This window comes from Megalobrama amblycephala, linkage group LG13 (genome assembly GCF_018812025.1).
Source record: "Megalobrama amblycephala isolate DHTTF-2021 linkage group LG13, ASM1881202v1, whole genome shotgun sequence".
NCBI lineage: Eukaryota > Metazoa > Chordata > Actinopteri > Cypriniformes > Xenocyprididae > Megalobrama > Megalobrama amblycephala.
In genome coordinates, this window is record NC_063056.1 from 36,464,092 (window position 1) to 36,481,516 (window position 17,425).

The window sequence follows — 17,425 nt, forward strand, 5'->3', positions numbered from 1 at the left end:
GGATTAGGTCTTAGTTCAATTACGACATTTAAGTAGCTTTTATAAACATGCCTTAGAAAAAAATAACCATTACTGGTGTGCATCTTGAGACAAAACAATGGCACTAACATATTTTAAGATAAGTCAGTGCAAGTTGCTTTCAGTTAAAACAGTTTAATAATGCAGTTTAGTCTGAGACTAGGCTTAAGCCTGGTCTGTGAACCGGGGGATAAAGTAATATTTTAACAAATGAACAAAGCTGTTCTTTATAGCTTCTTTCCTGACAAAACCACAAGAGCCATCTGCGAGCTCACAGCCTTCCTAGTCTTCCATCTGTCTGTGACAGTCTAAACGTTCATGCTGATATGCTTTATCTCTGAGTTCTTGGTGGAGCATCCCATGAACACCAAAGTGACCCTGTACTGTGATAAAACCCAAACAAAATGGATGACAATAAATGTCCTTCAGGCAATAACATTGGATTCACATAACGATTTCTGTGCCATTCCATTTTAAATTCACAACCATGTCACAACTATGAATTATCCGTGTTGCTCAGCATGAGGACAACCAAAACCAGATGACAAACTAAGGTTAAATGACAAATGATCATAAATTAACTCCAGTGGCCTTCACAGGACAAAACAGCCACACATTAATGAAGAACTGCAAAGCGGTGACCTTCTCCTTTCATCACCGTCTGGGCTGTAATCACATTTCCCATTTGCATAAGGTGGAGGTTTTTAAAGGGCAAAGAGAGAGACGCTTAAGGAAACCTGCCTGGAATCAATAGACACACGTGAAGTGTGTCGTGAAGAAACTGCTTAACAAACTCACCATCAAGTGTGATGGTCAAGAAAAAGATGTCTGATTTAGCACACCATGATTTACTTTACAACATAAATAATAATAATAATAATAATAATAATAATAGAAATGTTGTTTTAGAAATTAATACTAATACTAAGTGTATTACTGCCCTCCTCAGGTCAAAGTTTGAACTAAAGTGTCATATACAATATGCTAGTGCAAGTATATAACAATTAGTTCAAACTTTGACCTGTGGAGGGCAGTAATACACTTATCAGTGTCTACACTGCTGGAATTCAAATAGAGAAGAAGAAGAAGAGAGCTAGTTCAAGATGAGCATTTATGGTTAAAACCATTTATGGTTATTTTTTTTTTTAGAAAATGAGGGATGGTTTCTCTAGATAAGACCCTTATTCCTCATCTAGGATCGTGTAGAAGGCTTTGAAGCTGCAATGAAACTGTAATTTTGACCTTCAACCGCTTGGGCTCCATTGAAGTCCAATATAAGGAGAATAATCCTGGAATGTTTTCATCAAAAACCTTCATTTCTTTTCGACTGAAGAGAGAAGGACATGAACATCTTGGATGACATGGGGGTGATTAAATTATCAGGAAATTTATTTATTTGAAAGTGGACTAATCCTTTAACTTCCGTGGACGACCTGGACGTCTCATTGAGATGGTTGCAGTTCCACCTTTTTTAAATTTTTGTACCACTTTTGCTACAGTATTCTGACTGATAAGTAAAGCTTTGCTGAACTTCTTGTAGCCTTCACCTTTCTGGCATAAAGAAATTATTTTCTTTCTCAGGTCTTATGACATTTCTCTTCCATGTGGTGCCATTGCTGACAGCATGAAATAGGAAGTGGTTTTAACACCCTTTTATAGTCAACTGTCTGCTGGACACCTGTGTAATGAATAATTAGACTCCCCTGTGGTTGAATTCTTGTTAAATTATACATTGTAGTCTAAAATTTAGCTTTGCTCCAGAGACTTTCAGTGGGGTGTACTTATTTTTGCATCACCCTAATTTGAGTAAAACTGAAAATTTTGTTTTCTAGGTTCTATTATGAACCTTACTTTCATGTTATAAGTTATACAGATGTTGTATAAAACTTAGTCTTGTCAACATTTTGGAAATTGTTTGTGTTCATTGACATTGTTTAAAATGTTACTTTTCAAAGGGGGTGTACTCATTTACGCTGAGCACTGTATGTGATTTTTTTTTACTGTTACTGTCATTTCCTCTGAAGCTTGTCCAGACCAGAGGAAACAAAGATATTCAGGTCTGTCATTAAACCAGTGTTCATCCTTTGCCTTGAGTGAAATGACATGTTTTTCCATGGTTCACTGAAACCTCTCTGCTTATGTCCTGCGATCCGGAAGCAGCTGTTCCCTGACACTGCTTGTTAGAAGAAAAAAAAAAAAGGATAAACAAAATAAGAATTAAACCCAAAAGACTTTGGTAGCAAAACAATAATGACAATCACACAACACAGCAATATGCAGCAGCTTATTTGCATTGGATAGTTCCTCATTCACAGATACAGTAGATCTTGTTTGCTTCACATGACAGAAGTTGATCGTTGGTACGTTTATAATTGCCTGCTCCAATGAAATATTTTTCCAGAACACACTTCAGTTTGCTAGCCAACACAAACCACATGATTATGTCATTCTTGGAAGACTCACCTGAATCATCATTTAGTTTCTGTTAGAGGACAAACCTGTCTAAAAAATTTCAACTGAACAGTTAGTCAACATGACCTGAAGCTAATTCCCACATAAAATAGTTCCCACAATTTACTCTTACACTTTCCCAATAGGCATGCTAATACTTGTTTACTTGCAGTAAAAAAAAAAAAAAAGTCTACTAGTACAGATTCATAAAAATGCTAGACAGATTTTGCTTCACAAAAACAAGGAATCTACATGTACCAAAGTGACATCTTGTGGCTACATACATAAGCAATTTATATAAAACACATGTCACAGGTTAACATGAGAAGAACTACCTTTACTAATACAAGTAAGTGGTTTTGTTTTTAAGATAAGTATAAGATTAAAATAAAAATAACATGTGGCATAAAAAGTGAATGATGTTGTGCTGTTTAGTGGCTTTTGCAAGCAGCTCGCATCTGTTTTTGAAAACCCGTAACTGTAAGCAATAAACTTGTGTTGGGCATAAATCACACCTCAAATTTTGCATTTAATACAACTCTCAAATATTATTGATGAAAATTTCATCATGACGACATTGCAGTGAATTATACTGCCATTTCTTGCACACCTTGCATAACTGTCAAGCATTATGATGACAGATTTGTTGTTGTTGTTCAGATTAAATTAAAAGCTAAATCCACTTATTAACTTTATATCATGACTCATGCTAAATTTGAAAAAAAAAAAAAAAAAAAAAAAAAGGGCAGGGATTTCAAATACAGCAAACGCCTACTTGGAAGTCACACCTTAGCAAACTAAAAGACATGGAAGTTGTCTTTATTTCAGATTATCTTTGCCTAATAGACTGTGGAAGATTTATGTATTTTAGACAGAGAGGCCAATTAACAAAGAAAACTACATTTCCTAACCCAAACACTTTTACATTTAAAGGTGACAATTGCTTAGAGAAGCCTATCTTTTCTCAAGAACCTCCATAAAATTTGAGGCCTCATTCACATCCGTATCACAAATATGGAAAGTGAAGTTTAATTCTTGGGGAGTCAAATATACACATTAGTAATTTGTTTGTACTTCTAACAGACTTTTTGGAAAGTATGGATCCTAAATCTGCCACAACACACTCCAGGGCCCTGTTTGCCTGTTATCATACATGTGCATCAGCGATCACACCCACTGCTGTGCTACTGCGAGGGCACGTCATTGTTTAAGCACAACTGATTTGCATAGTGCGAGATCTAACAGTGACATGAAGATTTGAAATGCTAATGCCAGACCCTCTGTAATCCACAACAGCCCCTTACTGTTCTTCCACAGACGAGTCATTGCATGCCAGCGTGTCCCAGCGACCGCTGCAGCACAAAGGCACTGGGTTTGTCCGCCTGCCATGCTGAAAACAGTAAAGTCTTTCTCTGCCATGTAAAGCAGTGAGACGGAAATGACCTAGAAGCATCGTGCCCCCAAGGGCTGTTTTCACACTAATTTCAGATTGGCAAGTGTTGTTCCGAAAAGTCTACTACAACTTATTTATTTGCATTTTTGATTAAATTATATTATATATATATATATATATATATATATATATATATATATATATAAAATTTAGCCTTCTGATGCATGGTATCCATTACTGTTTGGGCCATTTGGAGTGTGAAATTATATGCAAATTACTATGTGTTTATCATAATTCTACAGTACATCACTGCTATCCTTGTGTCATTTTTATTTTTATTTATGACAGCACAAATATAGCAACAACATTGTCTCGGTAGGTTTTTGGTTTTAGGTTGTTTCCTTGAACTCTCAGTTCTTGTTTTCCTACGTCCATGGAATGTCCCCATAAAACATGGAAACCCAATGTCTCTGTGTGTGTGTACTGGCCACTGTGAGTGCCTGTACCCATGACAACCCATGTAGGAAGGCAGAGTATGCAGCATGTTTTATACGGGAAAGACTCTAATAAACATTTCTGGCACTATACCACTACATGCTGATTTTTCTCAAAGAAGGAATGTTTAGGATGTAATCTGTCTGTGTGCCTGTCCCTCATCTCTTCAGTGGGCTCAGAGGAATGCATGCAGGGGATGGAGTTAATGTGAAGGGGGAGTGCCGCAGGGGAGAGTCTATATATACATGTGGACCCTGGGAGGCTGCTGCTTTTAGGCACAGTTGGACTCTGTTGGAACACTAGAGAACACCTCTGTACATTTCACCAGACTAACGGTGAGTCTCCTTTTTTTGCTCTTTGTCTTTTTTCCATTTATTATCCTTCCCTTTCTCTTTTTTTAATCTTTTGTTATTTTATTTGCACAACTTTGAAAACTTAATATAGCCAAGGATAAAAAGGCACAAAGATATTAATAAAATACAAAAAAATAAAAATAGCTGGCCAGTCTATCCTTTTTTTCAATTAACATTTATCATGAACAGTTGAAGAAGACACTAATGACTATTGACTATTGCCAGTCGATATTGGCTTAAACTCCACATCCTGACATATTATGGCCATTTAACACTGGATGTTGTGCTTAAGTCAATATACTGACTGCCACGAAGCTCTAAGCAGCATTTGGATAGAAATAAGGGACGTGGCTTTGAACTTGAACAGTTCCTCTTTTTCAGAATCAGTTGGTTTGTTCCTTTCCTTTTTCAGAGTAGAACTATCAAAAAAGGGTCTTGTTGTACAAATTGCTAGACTGAACTTATTTTCCTACATTTCATTTTCTTATGAAGTCATTTTCTTTCTCAAATCGGACACATCCTGGAGTTTTAATTTCAAAGCCGTCTTAATTATTCTTACAAAGGAGGACTTGAAACAATCAGGATCATTGTATTGTTCAGTAAGTATTGTTTTGCTCCTAATTCCATTGAGATCAGAATGCTCTTTTAAAAGATGAATTGTTGAGTCATAAATTCCAAATACGAGTTCTACACGATTAGTGTTCATAATAATAGCTACTGAATTGTTCACATAATTCACTAAATCATTATGTGAGACATTATTGCACAAGAGCTAAGTGAAGTCTTTGATCTTTGAAATATCAAATGTCAGGTTTAGTCTTGTATACTTATTTGTGCTTATTTATATGTGAAAATCTGAGTCATTTTGTTGTCTGCTGTAGAACAGGGTTTCACCACAGGACAAGTGTATTGGTTTCAGATTTTCTCAGATCTGGGTGTGCCTTTTTTTCTGTATATTGAGTCTTGGGAAATTAGATACGAGTGTGAGATCATCTCCCTTGTGTAATCCAAGTGCCCAGAAATGTTCTAAATGCTCAACATTTAAAGCCATCAAATATATTCTCCCAGCAACCCCTCCTGAAAACATCTGCTTTGCTATACATCTGGGGTTTAAATGCTGAATTATTCTCCAAAGAAGAGAACAGCTCTACTATTCACAATGACTGTGTGCTCATAATAATAATATTAATAAAGAGTGCTTTGAAGCACAAAAAAAACTTTAGTGTATCTGCTTTTAATTCTTATAGCAGACACCTGATTTCACTGATCTGCCTTTATTGTTGTATAATTTGCTGGCGGGGTGTAAGGTGGAACAGGACATGCCCGAACAAGACTAGAATTTTTTCTTTTTCTTTTTTTTAAATGGCTTGAGCCAATGGAAAACATGTATAAATGTACAAACACTCTGGTATTTCTGCCCCTGTGGTCTGGCTGTCCAATTCATCTCAGGTTACTGTTAAGGTCCTATCCTGAGCAAACAAATATGACCCCTAGAAATGGCTGCATTGATTTCAGTATTGATTTTTATGTTGTGGCTTCCACTTTATGATATATATGCCTTGATCTGTTACAGACAAGGGTAAGAAGGATAAGACGGCCTCTCTGCTTTGAACCAGAATGAATCGGGTGGAAGAATGGGTTTTGGAGAACAAGGACAGTATCGAGAAAGGAGTGGAAATCATGGGGCAAGGTTGCGAGGTTTTAGCGGCCACTGTGGGACAGTTCCACCCCATTCTGGAGGCCGTGTTTTTGGCCTCAGCCGAGATCCTCGGCAACCCAGATGGAAAAGAAGCCAAGTTCCTTGCTGAGCAGTTTGAAAAGATCAACCAGAAACTCGAAGGTATTCAAGATGAAATCGACCAAATCGCTTTGGAGATGCAGCGGACAACCATGAACAAGCAGAACTTTGACCGTGAGGCGAAGATAATCAGTCAGTATGAGAAGTTTCAAGACTTTGTCAATGCTAAGCCTAAGTTCAAGGAGAAGAAGAAGGATAAGTTTATAAGCCAGTATGAGAACACTGGTGGCGATCTGAACATTGATGCCTTGTACAATGCTGTAACTGGAGAGAATTTTGCTGGAGATGCCATATTGGACACGGTTGTGACCACAGAGAAAAGGAGCAGAAAGCCAGTGGAGGAGTTCTGCGCCAGGCTAAAGAAGATATTTGTCATGGGAATTATAGCAGTTATGGGTCACGCCGCCTTAAAAGAGGGAGCGGTAGGCGAGGCCATGGTGAAGAAATGGCAGGATCGCATGGAAGACGTAGAGACACGCATGAAAGCGGCGGTGGATGACTGCATTGAGAATTTCCCCTTGCAAGCCAAGACAGATGTGGAGCATCAACTTCTGGAGCAACAAGCCAGCGTTGACCCAGAGTTTGCAGGACTGATACTGGATATGCTTGAGAAGAAATATTACTGGGTTTCTTGGTCAGTTCGGGTGTTCAACCACAGTGGCATATTCTTCTGGAATTGGCTTGCTGGCAAAAAGTACCATGGAAGCGGTGGAGGTGGCAACTTTTTTGATCTTCTGACCCCAAACAGCATCAGAATCGTGGTATCTTTCAGTGCAGACCCGAAACCCATCAACAAGAGCCAGCTGCTAGATCAGATAGAGGCACAGAAGCTGAAGGGAAACATGCAGTCTGTGGCTCAGACACTGTGGAAGACTCTTCCCAACACTGTGGTCCATGCCATTAGCTGCTATAAGAAAGTAGAAGAGAAAAACAACTTCCAGCCAGAATGTTTCTACTTTGGGAGGCACAAAAGGGCATACCTGTGCATTCATTCTGAATAGATGTGTGAAACACTGAAACGGCAAATCAGTCCTATCTATATTTCTGGTTTTAAAAAATAAATCAAACAGTCCAGCATTAGATAAAGCAAACTGATGACTGAATTGTTATTGTGCACATAAAACGAGAACGTATATTATTGCTGGTTCTTTATTTTATTTTCGCATGTCAAGGCATAAAAGGAACATAAAGATAAATGTATGTCTGTGACCAAACATAAATGCGTTTTGTATTGTTTTGTAGTTAAGAATATGTGGCAGTTAAGTGGCGAAAACTTCAACGATTGACAGATTGTGAGGTTTTGTCGTGGTGTTTACAATCAAAAACCATTTCATTTAAACTTTAGATTGTAGTAAAGGTTTTTTTTACTGGAAAAATGTTATGTCCAAATTAAAAATAATGAATATTCAAGTAATCTATATATTCTCTGTAACCCAAGAATCATGTCCATTTTATGTTTATGATGGTATGTAATCACAAATAAAACAAACATGATATATAGAAATTTGTTTCAAAGTATCAACAGCCATCCAGATGAGTTTAAGTTATGGACCTTATTCTAGATAAACATTATACTTTAATTACATTTAATTACTTGTATGTCAAAGTCATAGTCTTGTTTTCATTTGCAAAGTAGCTGAATAAGGTTCATATTTACAGGTAATGTATAGGAGACTTTTACAAAAGACTGAATATAGATATTTTAAATAATTTTCCTTTTAAAAAAAACTTACTATGGTAAACATAAGTCAATAATTAAAGGACAAAACGTCTTTTACAATAATAACAAAAACTGCACTATGGAATTTTTGTGGAAAACTATGGTTACTGTGGTAAATGCTAAGGAATAAAGAACAATACTTCAGTCATTCTCTAACAATAGTAAGAAAAAAAATTGTACTATGGTATTTTGGTGTAAACCATGGTATATTCTGTAAGGGTTAAAGAACAATACTTATATTTCTCTTACACCAAAAACAAAAAACACACTGGAATTTTGGTGGAAACTGATACAATGGTCAATTTTGTAAGGGATAATACTTGAAATTCCTTCAGTGTGCAGTTGAAGGGTGTGCCACAGGCTTTAGAGAAGAACCAGCACATGATCAGACGTCGAGCGAGACAGATCAGCGTGAACTTTTGCTTTATTTTATCCTATACCATTTGTGATCTATTAGAAGGTGAGTTTGGTTCATAACAGTGCTAATTTGTTCTCTAAACGTCAGTACAATGACGCTTTCGCTGGTCTATGCGCCGTGGTTTCAGTTTTTGCTCATGAAAAGTTTTTTGGGCGTTTCTCTTCAGTCTGCTGTCCGCCTGTGACATTTTCACCAGCTCGCAACATCTAACGTTATGTGTTTTAAACACGAGTGAGTTGCATAACTGATCGATTATTCAGGCTAAAATGAACTTCTGTTCAATTTAATCGCATTTGTTATCGTTCTGAAAAACTGAGGGTTTGTTTGACAGTGATCGGTGAGCTGCAGTCTAAATCAGGAAGTGTTTCTTCATATGTCAACAATCATTGTACGTTAGCTATTAAGTTTTCCAGCCAGATATGCTAACTAAATCCTATCTTAAGGGAACATGCCGGCAGAAATGTGGTTATGAACTACTAAATCTGTATCCTGAGGGGAAAAAACAACTGATTAACTTACCTTTCCGTCAGCTTCGTGCAGGTACGGGTCGACGTAGAGTTAGTTGTTATCGCAAAATAAACCGCGACAGGGGTCTCTTATCTTCCTAAAGCAGTTTATTTTGCGAAAATGACCAACTGTCATTATGACTGTACATTGTCCCACATATTATATAGGCCTACCACTACTGCTTAGCAAATAAATAAACAAATACACATTTAAAATATTACATTTATATTATATAATATATGATTCAGTTCAATTTTTTTGTAAAGACCACTTAGGCGCCATTGGAAATCAAAATGGACGAGCAGTCAGAGACCCTGAACGATTATTATGCTAAAATATTTGACTGTGATTGGCCAATCAGAATCAAGCATTCAATGTCGCGTCTTTAACGCAGTTAAGTCTTGAAGACCATATGAATCGATCCTAGTTTTATCAGATTGTTGGTTTTGTCTGATAGGTATGCGAATGTTTTCAGCTACATTAACTATAGCTAACATTGTAAACAAAAAAGGTATAACTGGAATGGTGCTATTTTTGAATTGTAACCCACAGGAATTCTGACTTTTCATATGCGTGTTAAGAGTTCAGGTGAGGTTATAAGCTAATAACTCCACTTAGTGTATTAAATTAGTCATTTTGTATGGTCCATGCCAACAAATCTTTACCATTTTCAACATTTCAAATATGCATACAAGTCTATTTTGGTTTGTAAGTGGTGAACATAATTGCTTGAATTAGTGATATCTTGTAACACTGGAATTTTTTGTAGCTACTGCCCAGTCAAAAGGAGCATAATGTGGGTGTCTGGCGAGAAGCTGACATGGTGTTTTCCTTGTCTTGTTTCCATGGTTACTGCTGAGGTGCTTTGGAAAAAGGTTCTTGCTCAGCTAGTTGAACTACCCTGCTAATTATTTCCACACCTGTGTTAGCACTAGCCAGAAATGTTAATGGAAAATTGTCAGTGGTTTTGCTGGATATTATCGTTCCATTTTATGATATATCAAAAACATTTATTCAGACATCTTTATGTAAGAGAATAGCGTATCAGCATTCTGTTTATATAATGTTAGCCAAATTTCCACATTTTCAAATAATGTTAAATACATTAAACAAAATGTCATTTGTTTTGTAAAACAATTCATAGCACAAGGCTTACGATCACAAGACATTAAGTCAGTCAAGTATGTCCAAACTTTGGATTGGTATTGCATAAGACCTTATAGGAAGTTATAATATGACCTAACACAGTACTTAAACACTTAAACAAAAAGAGTGTTGCATCATTAAAATTTGGAAAAGGGGAAATCCATTTGAACTGTTTCCATTTGAAATGGTTGTCCTCTCTATTGTTGCATATTGCATAGTGTTCTTACGTTATTTGACAATTCTTTTAGTGCATGTTTGAATTGAATGAATATGTCTTTTTATGTAAATGCAGGTGTGGTTGTCAGAGTGAGTGAGCCTCTTTTAGCATGTGTACATACACCTGGTGTGTATTGTTGAGGTATTGTTGCTGCTTTTAATGGTTTGTATAACGCATTTCTCATTTCCTTTATGTTTTTAGAGCAAGCCCACCCTGATTCACACTGACCACTCATAGGTTGAGGGGAAACGAAGACTGACACATGTAAGTTTCTTTACATATACCAGTCTCAGGAGACAAAGACCCTTATTTACCAAAGGTTTGCATGTATAAAATTGTGCAAACTGGATAGCATGTGCACAACTTAGTCTTTCAAATGAGAATATAGTGTGTTTTGTTTGTTTGTGCAAAATAAAATGTGGTGTTTAATCATTAAATAGCAAATGCAAATTTAATCTGTACATTCATTTTCTGAAACAATGTGAGCAAATGAATACAAATGAAGAACATTTATGTGATTCATGTTGTGTAATGGCTGCTGTCATTGTGACAAAACTGATAATATGTAGACCTGCACAATTCTGTTGTATTGCTGTGAATGCACAAATGTAATATGAATTCATTTCTTTTGAAAAGCGATTTCAAAATTACACTTCCTTTCAAAAGTTTGGGAACGATTTTTTAATGTGTATGGAAGAGTCTCTTATGCTCACCAAGGCTGCATTTATTTAAAAACAATTATTTAAAAACACAATAAAAACATTAAAGGGTTAGTTCACCCAAAAATGAAAATTCTGTCATTAATTACTCACCCTCATGTCTTTCCAAACCTGTAACACTTTCATTCATCTTTGGAACATAAATGAAGATATTTTTAATGAAATCTGAGAGCTTCTCAACTACCAATTTCAAGCCCCAGAAAGGTAGTAAAGACAACATTAAAGTAATCCATGTGACTCCAGTGGTTTACCCTCCATTTTATGAAGCGAAACGAGTGCTTTGTTTGCGCAAAAAAAAAAAAAAATGCCACTTTATTTCCAAAATATTAATCTCCAATGCGCATTCGCGAGAACACCACAACACATTGCGTTGGAGATTAATATTTTGTAAATAAAGTTGTAGTAAATTATGTTTTTTCCACAAAGTACTCACATCGCTTCATAAAATTGAGGTTAAACCACTGGAGTCACATGGATTACTTTAATGATGTCTTTACTACCTTTCTGGGGCTTGAAAGTGGTAGTTGTGTATGCTGTCAATGGAAGGACCTAAAGCTTTCAGATTTCATTAATAGATCTTCATTTGTGTTTCGAAGATAAACGAAGGTCTTACGGGTTTGGAACGACATGAGGGTGAGAAAATGATGACAGAATTTTCATTTTTGAGTGAACTAACCCTTTAGTATCGTAATATTTTTACAATTTGAAATAACTGTTTTCTATTTTAATAAAATTTTAATTATTCCTGTGATTAAAAAAAATTCTTACTGACCCCAAACATTTGAATGGCAGTGTACATTTAGAACACAAAAACTTCAAAATTTAAGTTCATGTAATGAAACTTAAGATAAAAAAGCTGATTTTATTTATATATAAATCCATCATGCTTTATTATGTAAAGTTGCATTATTTTGCATATTGTCCTCCACTTCACACTTGTTTTAAAACGTTTTTGATGGTTCACTGCATGGCTAACATTTGGTATTACCATACATATAAACCTCTTTTAAATATAGGTGTGGTATGTGCAGGTATTTTGTAGTATATCACCCACAATATGGTCATGAAGCATCAAATTTATTAGATTGCACAAGCAAATTAGTAGCCTTAACTATAACATACTAAAATTAAATGGTCTTATTTCTAATTATGAACTGATCTAATTTTACACAGAGACATTTTGCAATTGAAACTGAAAGATGGCCGAGCAGCTGCAGAAACTTGTTGCACAGAAGAAGGATGTTGTCGAGACCGCGATGGAAATGTTTGAGCAGGGTGCAGAAGTGTTGGCCAGCATCGCTGGAGATCTGTTCCCTGTGTTCTCCATTGCAGCTCCTATTGTCAAGCTGGCGCTGGATAATGTAGAAAGCAAAGAGGCCGAGTACATGAAGGAGCAGTTCCAGAAGGTGCGAGAGCGCCTGGAAGTCGTTTCTGAAGAGATCCAGCAGATAAACCAGGAGATCAAGAAGAGTGGGGTAGATGCCACCTACTTCTCCGTGGAGGAGAATCTAACCAACCAATTCCGCAAATTCATGGACGTCCTGAATGCGAAACCCAAATTCAGAGAGGTCCGAAAGAAAACGTTCCTGGAACACTTCAACAGGACAGGGGGTGACAAAAACTTGCACACTCTGTATAATGCCGTAACAGGAGATAACTTCTCAGGAGAGTCTGTTCTGGAAATCACTCTGAATTACGAGCAAAAGAGCCGCAGGGCGGTGGAGGAGTTCTGCGCTATGCTTAAGAAATTGTTCTGCATCGGTTTGATCGCCTTACTGGGACAGGCGGCATTGAAAGGCGATGACGATGAAGAGAAGTTGCTTCAAGATTGGAGCGAGAAAATGAAAGTGGTCCAGTCTAAAATGAACGTCGTGATTGAAGACTGCATCAACAGCTTTCCGGCGCAGGCCGAGCTGGACGCCAAACGCATAGTGAGAGACCAAAGTGACAAAAGCAACCAGCAACTGGCCGACATGCTGGTGGAGCACCTGAAAAAGAAATACGACTGGGTGTGCTGGTCAGTCCGCATATTTAACTCGCCCACTGGGCTGTTCACCAACAAGAAAGACTTCCAGGGTTTGACAGGAAAGAGTCGCTTTCTGGTGCCTGCGTCGGATGATAAACTAAATGTTGTGGTCTCCTACAGCGCCTCGCCTGAACCCCTCGATAAAGCCAGGATACAGAGCCTGGTCACGGAGCAGAAGAAGATCGCGATGACGCCGATGGCTGAACTGCTTTTTGACGCGATCCCTCTCTGTGTGGTCCACACAGTCAAGACCTCATGCAAAGATTTGGGCTTCTCCAGCAGCTTCTCTGATGAGCTGCACTACTTTGAAGAGTTCAAGAACTTTTATGTCTTTCTACATTCTGCTTAAACAAGGCATGGAATTAGAAATACTATTATTGACAGCTAAATAGATGTTGTAGGATATGTTCACACCATGATATTCCATTAAACCACTATAATTAGAGTGTTTATCCTCTCTAAGGTTATGACTTTAATGACCAAAATGTACTCTACGCTTTCTTTTTTCATCTTTTTTCCTAGTATTGCCTTATCTGTGTTTATAAAAGTTATAAATGAACACTTTTAATATATCAAATTTGTTTTAAATATCAAATTTGTGTTTTTACTCCCTTATTAGTGTATACTGTGTGATGGTAGCCTATAATTTAGGCTGGTGACACAAGTAGAGTAGTCTCAGATGGCACGCCAACAGACCGTCCACGTTCCCTGATTGTATGCAAAATGTTTGCACAAATGTGTTTAAAAGTTATGAACACTTTGAGGAAGAACTAATTACTAGTTTTGACAAAGTTCATCTCATTTATAGCTTTACATCTTTGACAAAACACTTCTAGGTATCTTAGATTTTTTTGTTTTCTTTTTAAAATATTTTAAAATATTTTATTGTAAGTTTTTAACAATGTACAAAGCAAGGAGCACAAACAAAGCAACAACAATGGAAAATAATGAATGAATAGCAAAATAAATGAAATAAAATAAAGAACAAAAATGTGGGCTAACATAAACAAAGCATAGAAAAAAGATTGAAATGTACAGAACTTCTGATTGCTAAATCTGAATATATATATATATATATATATATATATAATCATAAGTTGCAGAGTGAACCAGACTTTTATAATGTTACAAAAGATTTCTATTTTTAAATAAATGCTGTTAATTTAAAATTTCTATTCATCAAGTTTAAAAAGCACAACTGTTTTCAACATTGATAATAATAAAAAAAAAAGTTTCTTAAGTACCAAATCATTAGAATGATTTCTGAAGGATCACGTGACACTAAAAATTCAGCTTTGCCATCACAGGAAATTGAATGAAATTTAAAAAAAAATCTATTCAAGTAAAAACAAAAAAAACAAAAACAGTTATTTTAATCATATTTCACAATATTACTGTATGTTGATCAAATAAATGCATAAGCATAAGAGACTTCTTGCAAAAAAACAAAAAAAATCTTACAGATGCCAAATTTTTTAATGGTAGTGTATGTTTGAATGATAAATAATCTCAGCTTTTTCATTTTAGTGCAGAACAGCAATAACATTCCTGTAGTCAAATAAAATGTCTTCAAAGCATCAAAGTCCACATGAAATCAAAATGGACCCCATTTACTTCATTAATGGATGATTCCAAATGAAACTATCAAAGTAAAATGGGTCATGTGTTTACTTTGGTGTCTGCAACAATCAAAAAAACAAAGTCTGGATCTGGTTGAGAGCACATTTATTGCTGACATGATGTAGTATACAACCTACATTTTTCTTCTGATATTGTTTAATAAACAATCCATCAATCAGTCTAACATTTTTTTTGTATTTGTGTCTTTGTGTTTAACATCCTCAATGTTCAAGCTTTCATGGTAGAGATACAGAATCCCCCACCACCACATTATTGGATTTAGACACTTCAAAGGTTCTGTTACACACTGTTTCTGATGAAATCTGATAACGTGAGCTCTCACAGATAGTGAAAACATTTCCTGTTCTGCACTTCTTAGTCTTTGGAAGGCAGCACTATACTGATGTTACTCAAACATTATGCTCAAGGTTTTTTTCTGAACTAAACACGAGGAAATGTTTTGTAGATTATATAAGCTTTTGACGTGCTATTATTGTTTCGTAGACACACATACATTTTAAGAAATATAAATTTAACCATTAGAGTGATCATGACTTATATATATGGCCATCTTTACACTGTACAGTGACTCTGTTGATTCTCGTGTGCAGCTGACTGATGATGTGAAACAATGTGGCATTTCATTTACACAGAGCTAAGGCTGAAATGCAAGCTTACTGAAAATGTCAGCACTATTATTTTGCTGTCTTGCAAGCACTGATATTTCCTTTATAAAATGCCAATCCAGTTCAGCTGTATCAGTTGTTATACATGGGGCAAATTATGATAAATACTTCAATTTTTTTGTATTGTCGGAATCTTCTTTTAGACAACAAATTAGTCGTTGCTGGACAGTTGTGACAGTTGTACGTCCTGCTTTCAACTTCATGTTTCACTGGGTGTAGAAATAGATTTACTGTGAAACACCCATCAAACCCTGTAATTATGCAGAGGAGCCACAAACGGATCTATTATTATCTCAGGATTTGTCCCACCCTATGCCAGTGGTCAAAAACAAACCTAGAATAGAAAACAAAAAAAGACAATATTATAACTGAACAAACGACAAATTCATATGAAAACACTACTAAATAGCATTTGATGTATAGACAGAGGTCAAGACCAGATCCTTTTAAGACCCAAACCAATACCAACCACCTTCTTGAGGTCTGGTTTTTGTCTTAAAGGATCTGGTTTTGGTCCCTAAGCTTTGGTCATGATGACTACAACTCTGCTTATAGATGGGTGTTATAAAATGATATAAAATGCATAATAAATTAATAATTGTGAAGCAAATCATGGCAAAGCATAAGCAATAAACGAATGAACATATTTAACAAATTCACACCTTAAAATTGGAAACTGAAGTAGAATTTCAATCAAGGCAATAATTACGCTAATCTAGCCAAAGTACTAGCTATTATGCACATTGAATTGTTGACGTCTCCTCGCTCAGAAGACCTCGGCCCTTCCCTATTGCAAAACTGCAGGACTTCAGGAGCCTGATCGAGACGGTACGGAGCACATCACCCGCGACTAGGATCATCATGTCGAGGACATGAAAGGTTCAGTAGATTAATTCAGTAGATTAATGTGTTTTAAACGAATGGTCAATGTCTTGGTGTAATGAACAGAAGCTGCTCTTTCTAAATAATTGGAAAATTTTCTGGGAGTGGCCTAGGCTCTTCCGTGCTGACGGCCTGCACCCCAGCAGAATCGGAGCGGATCTTCTGTCGGACAGCATCTCCAAGATGCTACGTACCGTATGACTAGTAAGTCAAACCTCAAATCACAGTCTGTGTTCTACTCACTTAATTGAAATGTGAGTGTAGTACAGTCTATGTAGTACATGTAGTACATGCTTATTTCTCGTGCACAATCACTTCCAGCACATCTACTAATGGATACCTTTGTAACATCTACACTGGTTACCTATTAAGTTCCGTATCAATTATAAAGTCCTGCTAATGACCTATAAGGCCCTAAATGGTTTAGCTCCTGTGCATTTAACCAATCTTCTATTGCCCTACAATCCATCACGCTCTTTAAGATCACAAAACTCTGGACTTCTGGTTGTATCTAAGTCCACTAAAGGATGGAGAGCATTTTCACATTTGGCTCCTAAACTCTGGAATAGCCTTCCTGATAATATTCAGGGCTCAGACTCGCTCACCCAGTTTAAATCTAGATTAAAGACGCATCTCTTTAGCTAAGCGTTCACATAATGCATCTCATATCCTTGTACTCATATCAGATCAAATGCACATGACTATCTTTGCTTAATGTTATGAACAGCAGCTACACTAAATATTCTCCATTTGCTTTTCTTTTGTGGCTCCTCTGATGTACTCTCTGACTAGAGAGTACATAAGTTCCAGTTTGGATCCAGCCTCTTATGAAGACTTCAGATGCCTCAACACCTGTGAAGAGACGACCCCAACTCCTGAGAGGACTTCAGATGACGCAAACTCTGGATCAACATTCATCATTCCAAATGTTGCTATATCTTTGTTAACATGTATTCATACTTCCATGAGCTCATTG

At 36.5% G+C, this 17,425-nt stretch overlaps 1 protein-coding gene and 1 long non-coding RNA gene across 9 annotated transcripts in view; one reads left to right on the forward strand and one right to left on the reverse strand.

Moving 5' to 3' along the window:
* Positions 1-9,358, reverse strand: part of LOC125243350 — a 30,576-nt gene extending 21,218 nt beyond the window's left edge. The window contains exon 1 of the long non-coding RNA XR_007179030.1: positions 9,166-9,358. This is a non-coding gene — a long non-coding RNA (uncharacterized LOC125243350). The remainder of the gene's footprint in view (positions 1-9,165) is intronic.
* On the forward strand, positions 4,429-15,065 carry LOC125243344 (protein rapunzel-like). Of its 8 annotated transcripts, none has more exons than XM_048152932.1 (3): positions 4,429-4,692; positions 10,718-10,780; positions 12,409-15,065. In XM_048152932.1, the coding sequence occupies exon 3, from the start codon at positions 12,435-12,437 to the stop codon at positions 13,608-13,610; it is 1,176 nt and encodes a 391-aa protein (XP_048008889.1). In that variant the 5' UTR covers positions 4,429-4,692; positions 10,718-10,780; positions 12,409-12,434; the 3' UTR covers positions 13,611-15,065. The 8 variants fall into 8 exon arrangements, with proteins under 8 accessions (XP_048008889.1, XP_048008886.1, XP_048008887.1 ...); XM_048152930.1 differs by lacking the exons at positions 10,718-10,780; positions 12,409-15,065 and adding exons at positions 5,203-5,309; positions 6,284-8,012 and having other exon boundaries at positions 4,546-4,692; XM_048152931.1 differs by lacking the exon at positions 4,429-4,692 and adding an exon at positions 7,513-8,688.
* The last annotated feature ends 2,360 nt before the right edge of the window (positions 15,066-17,425 follow it).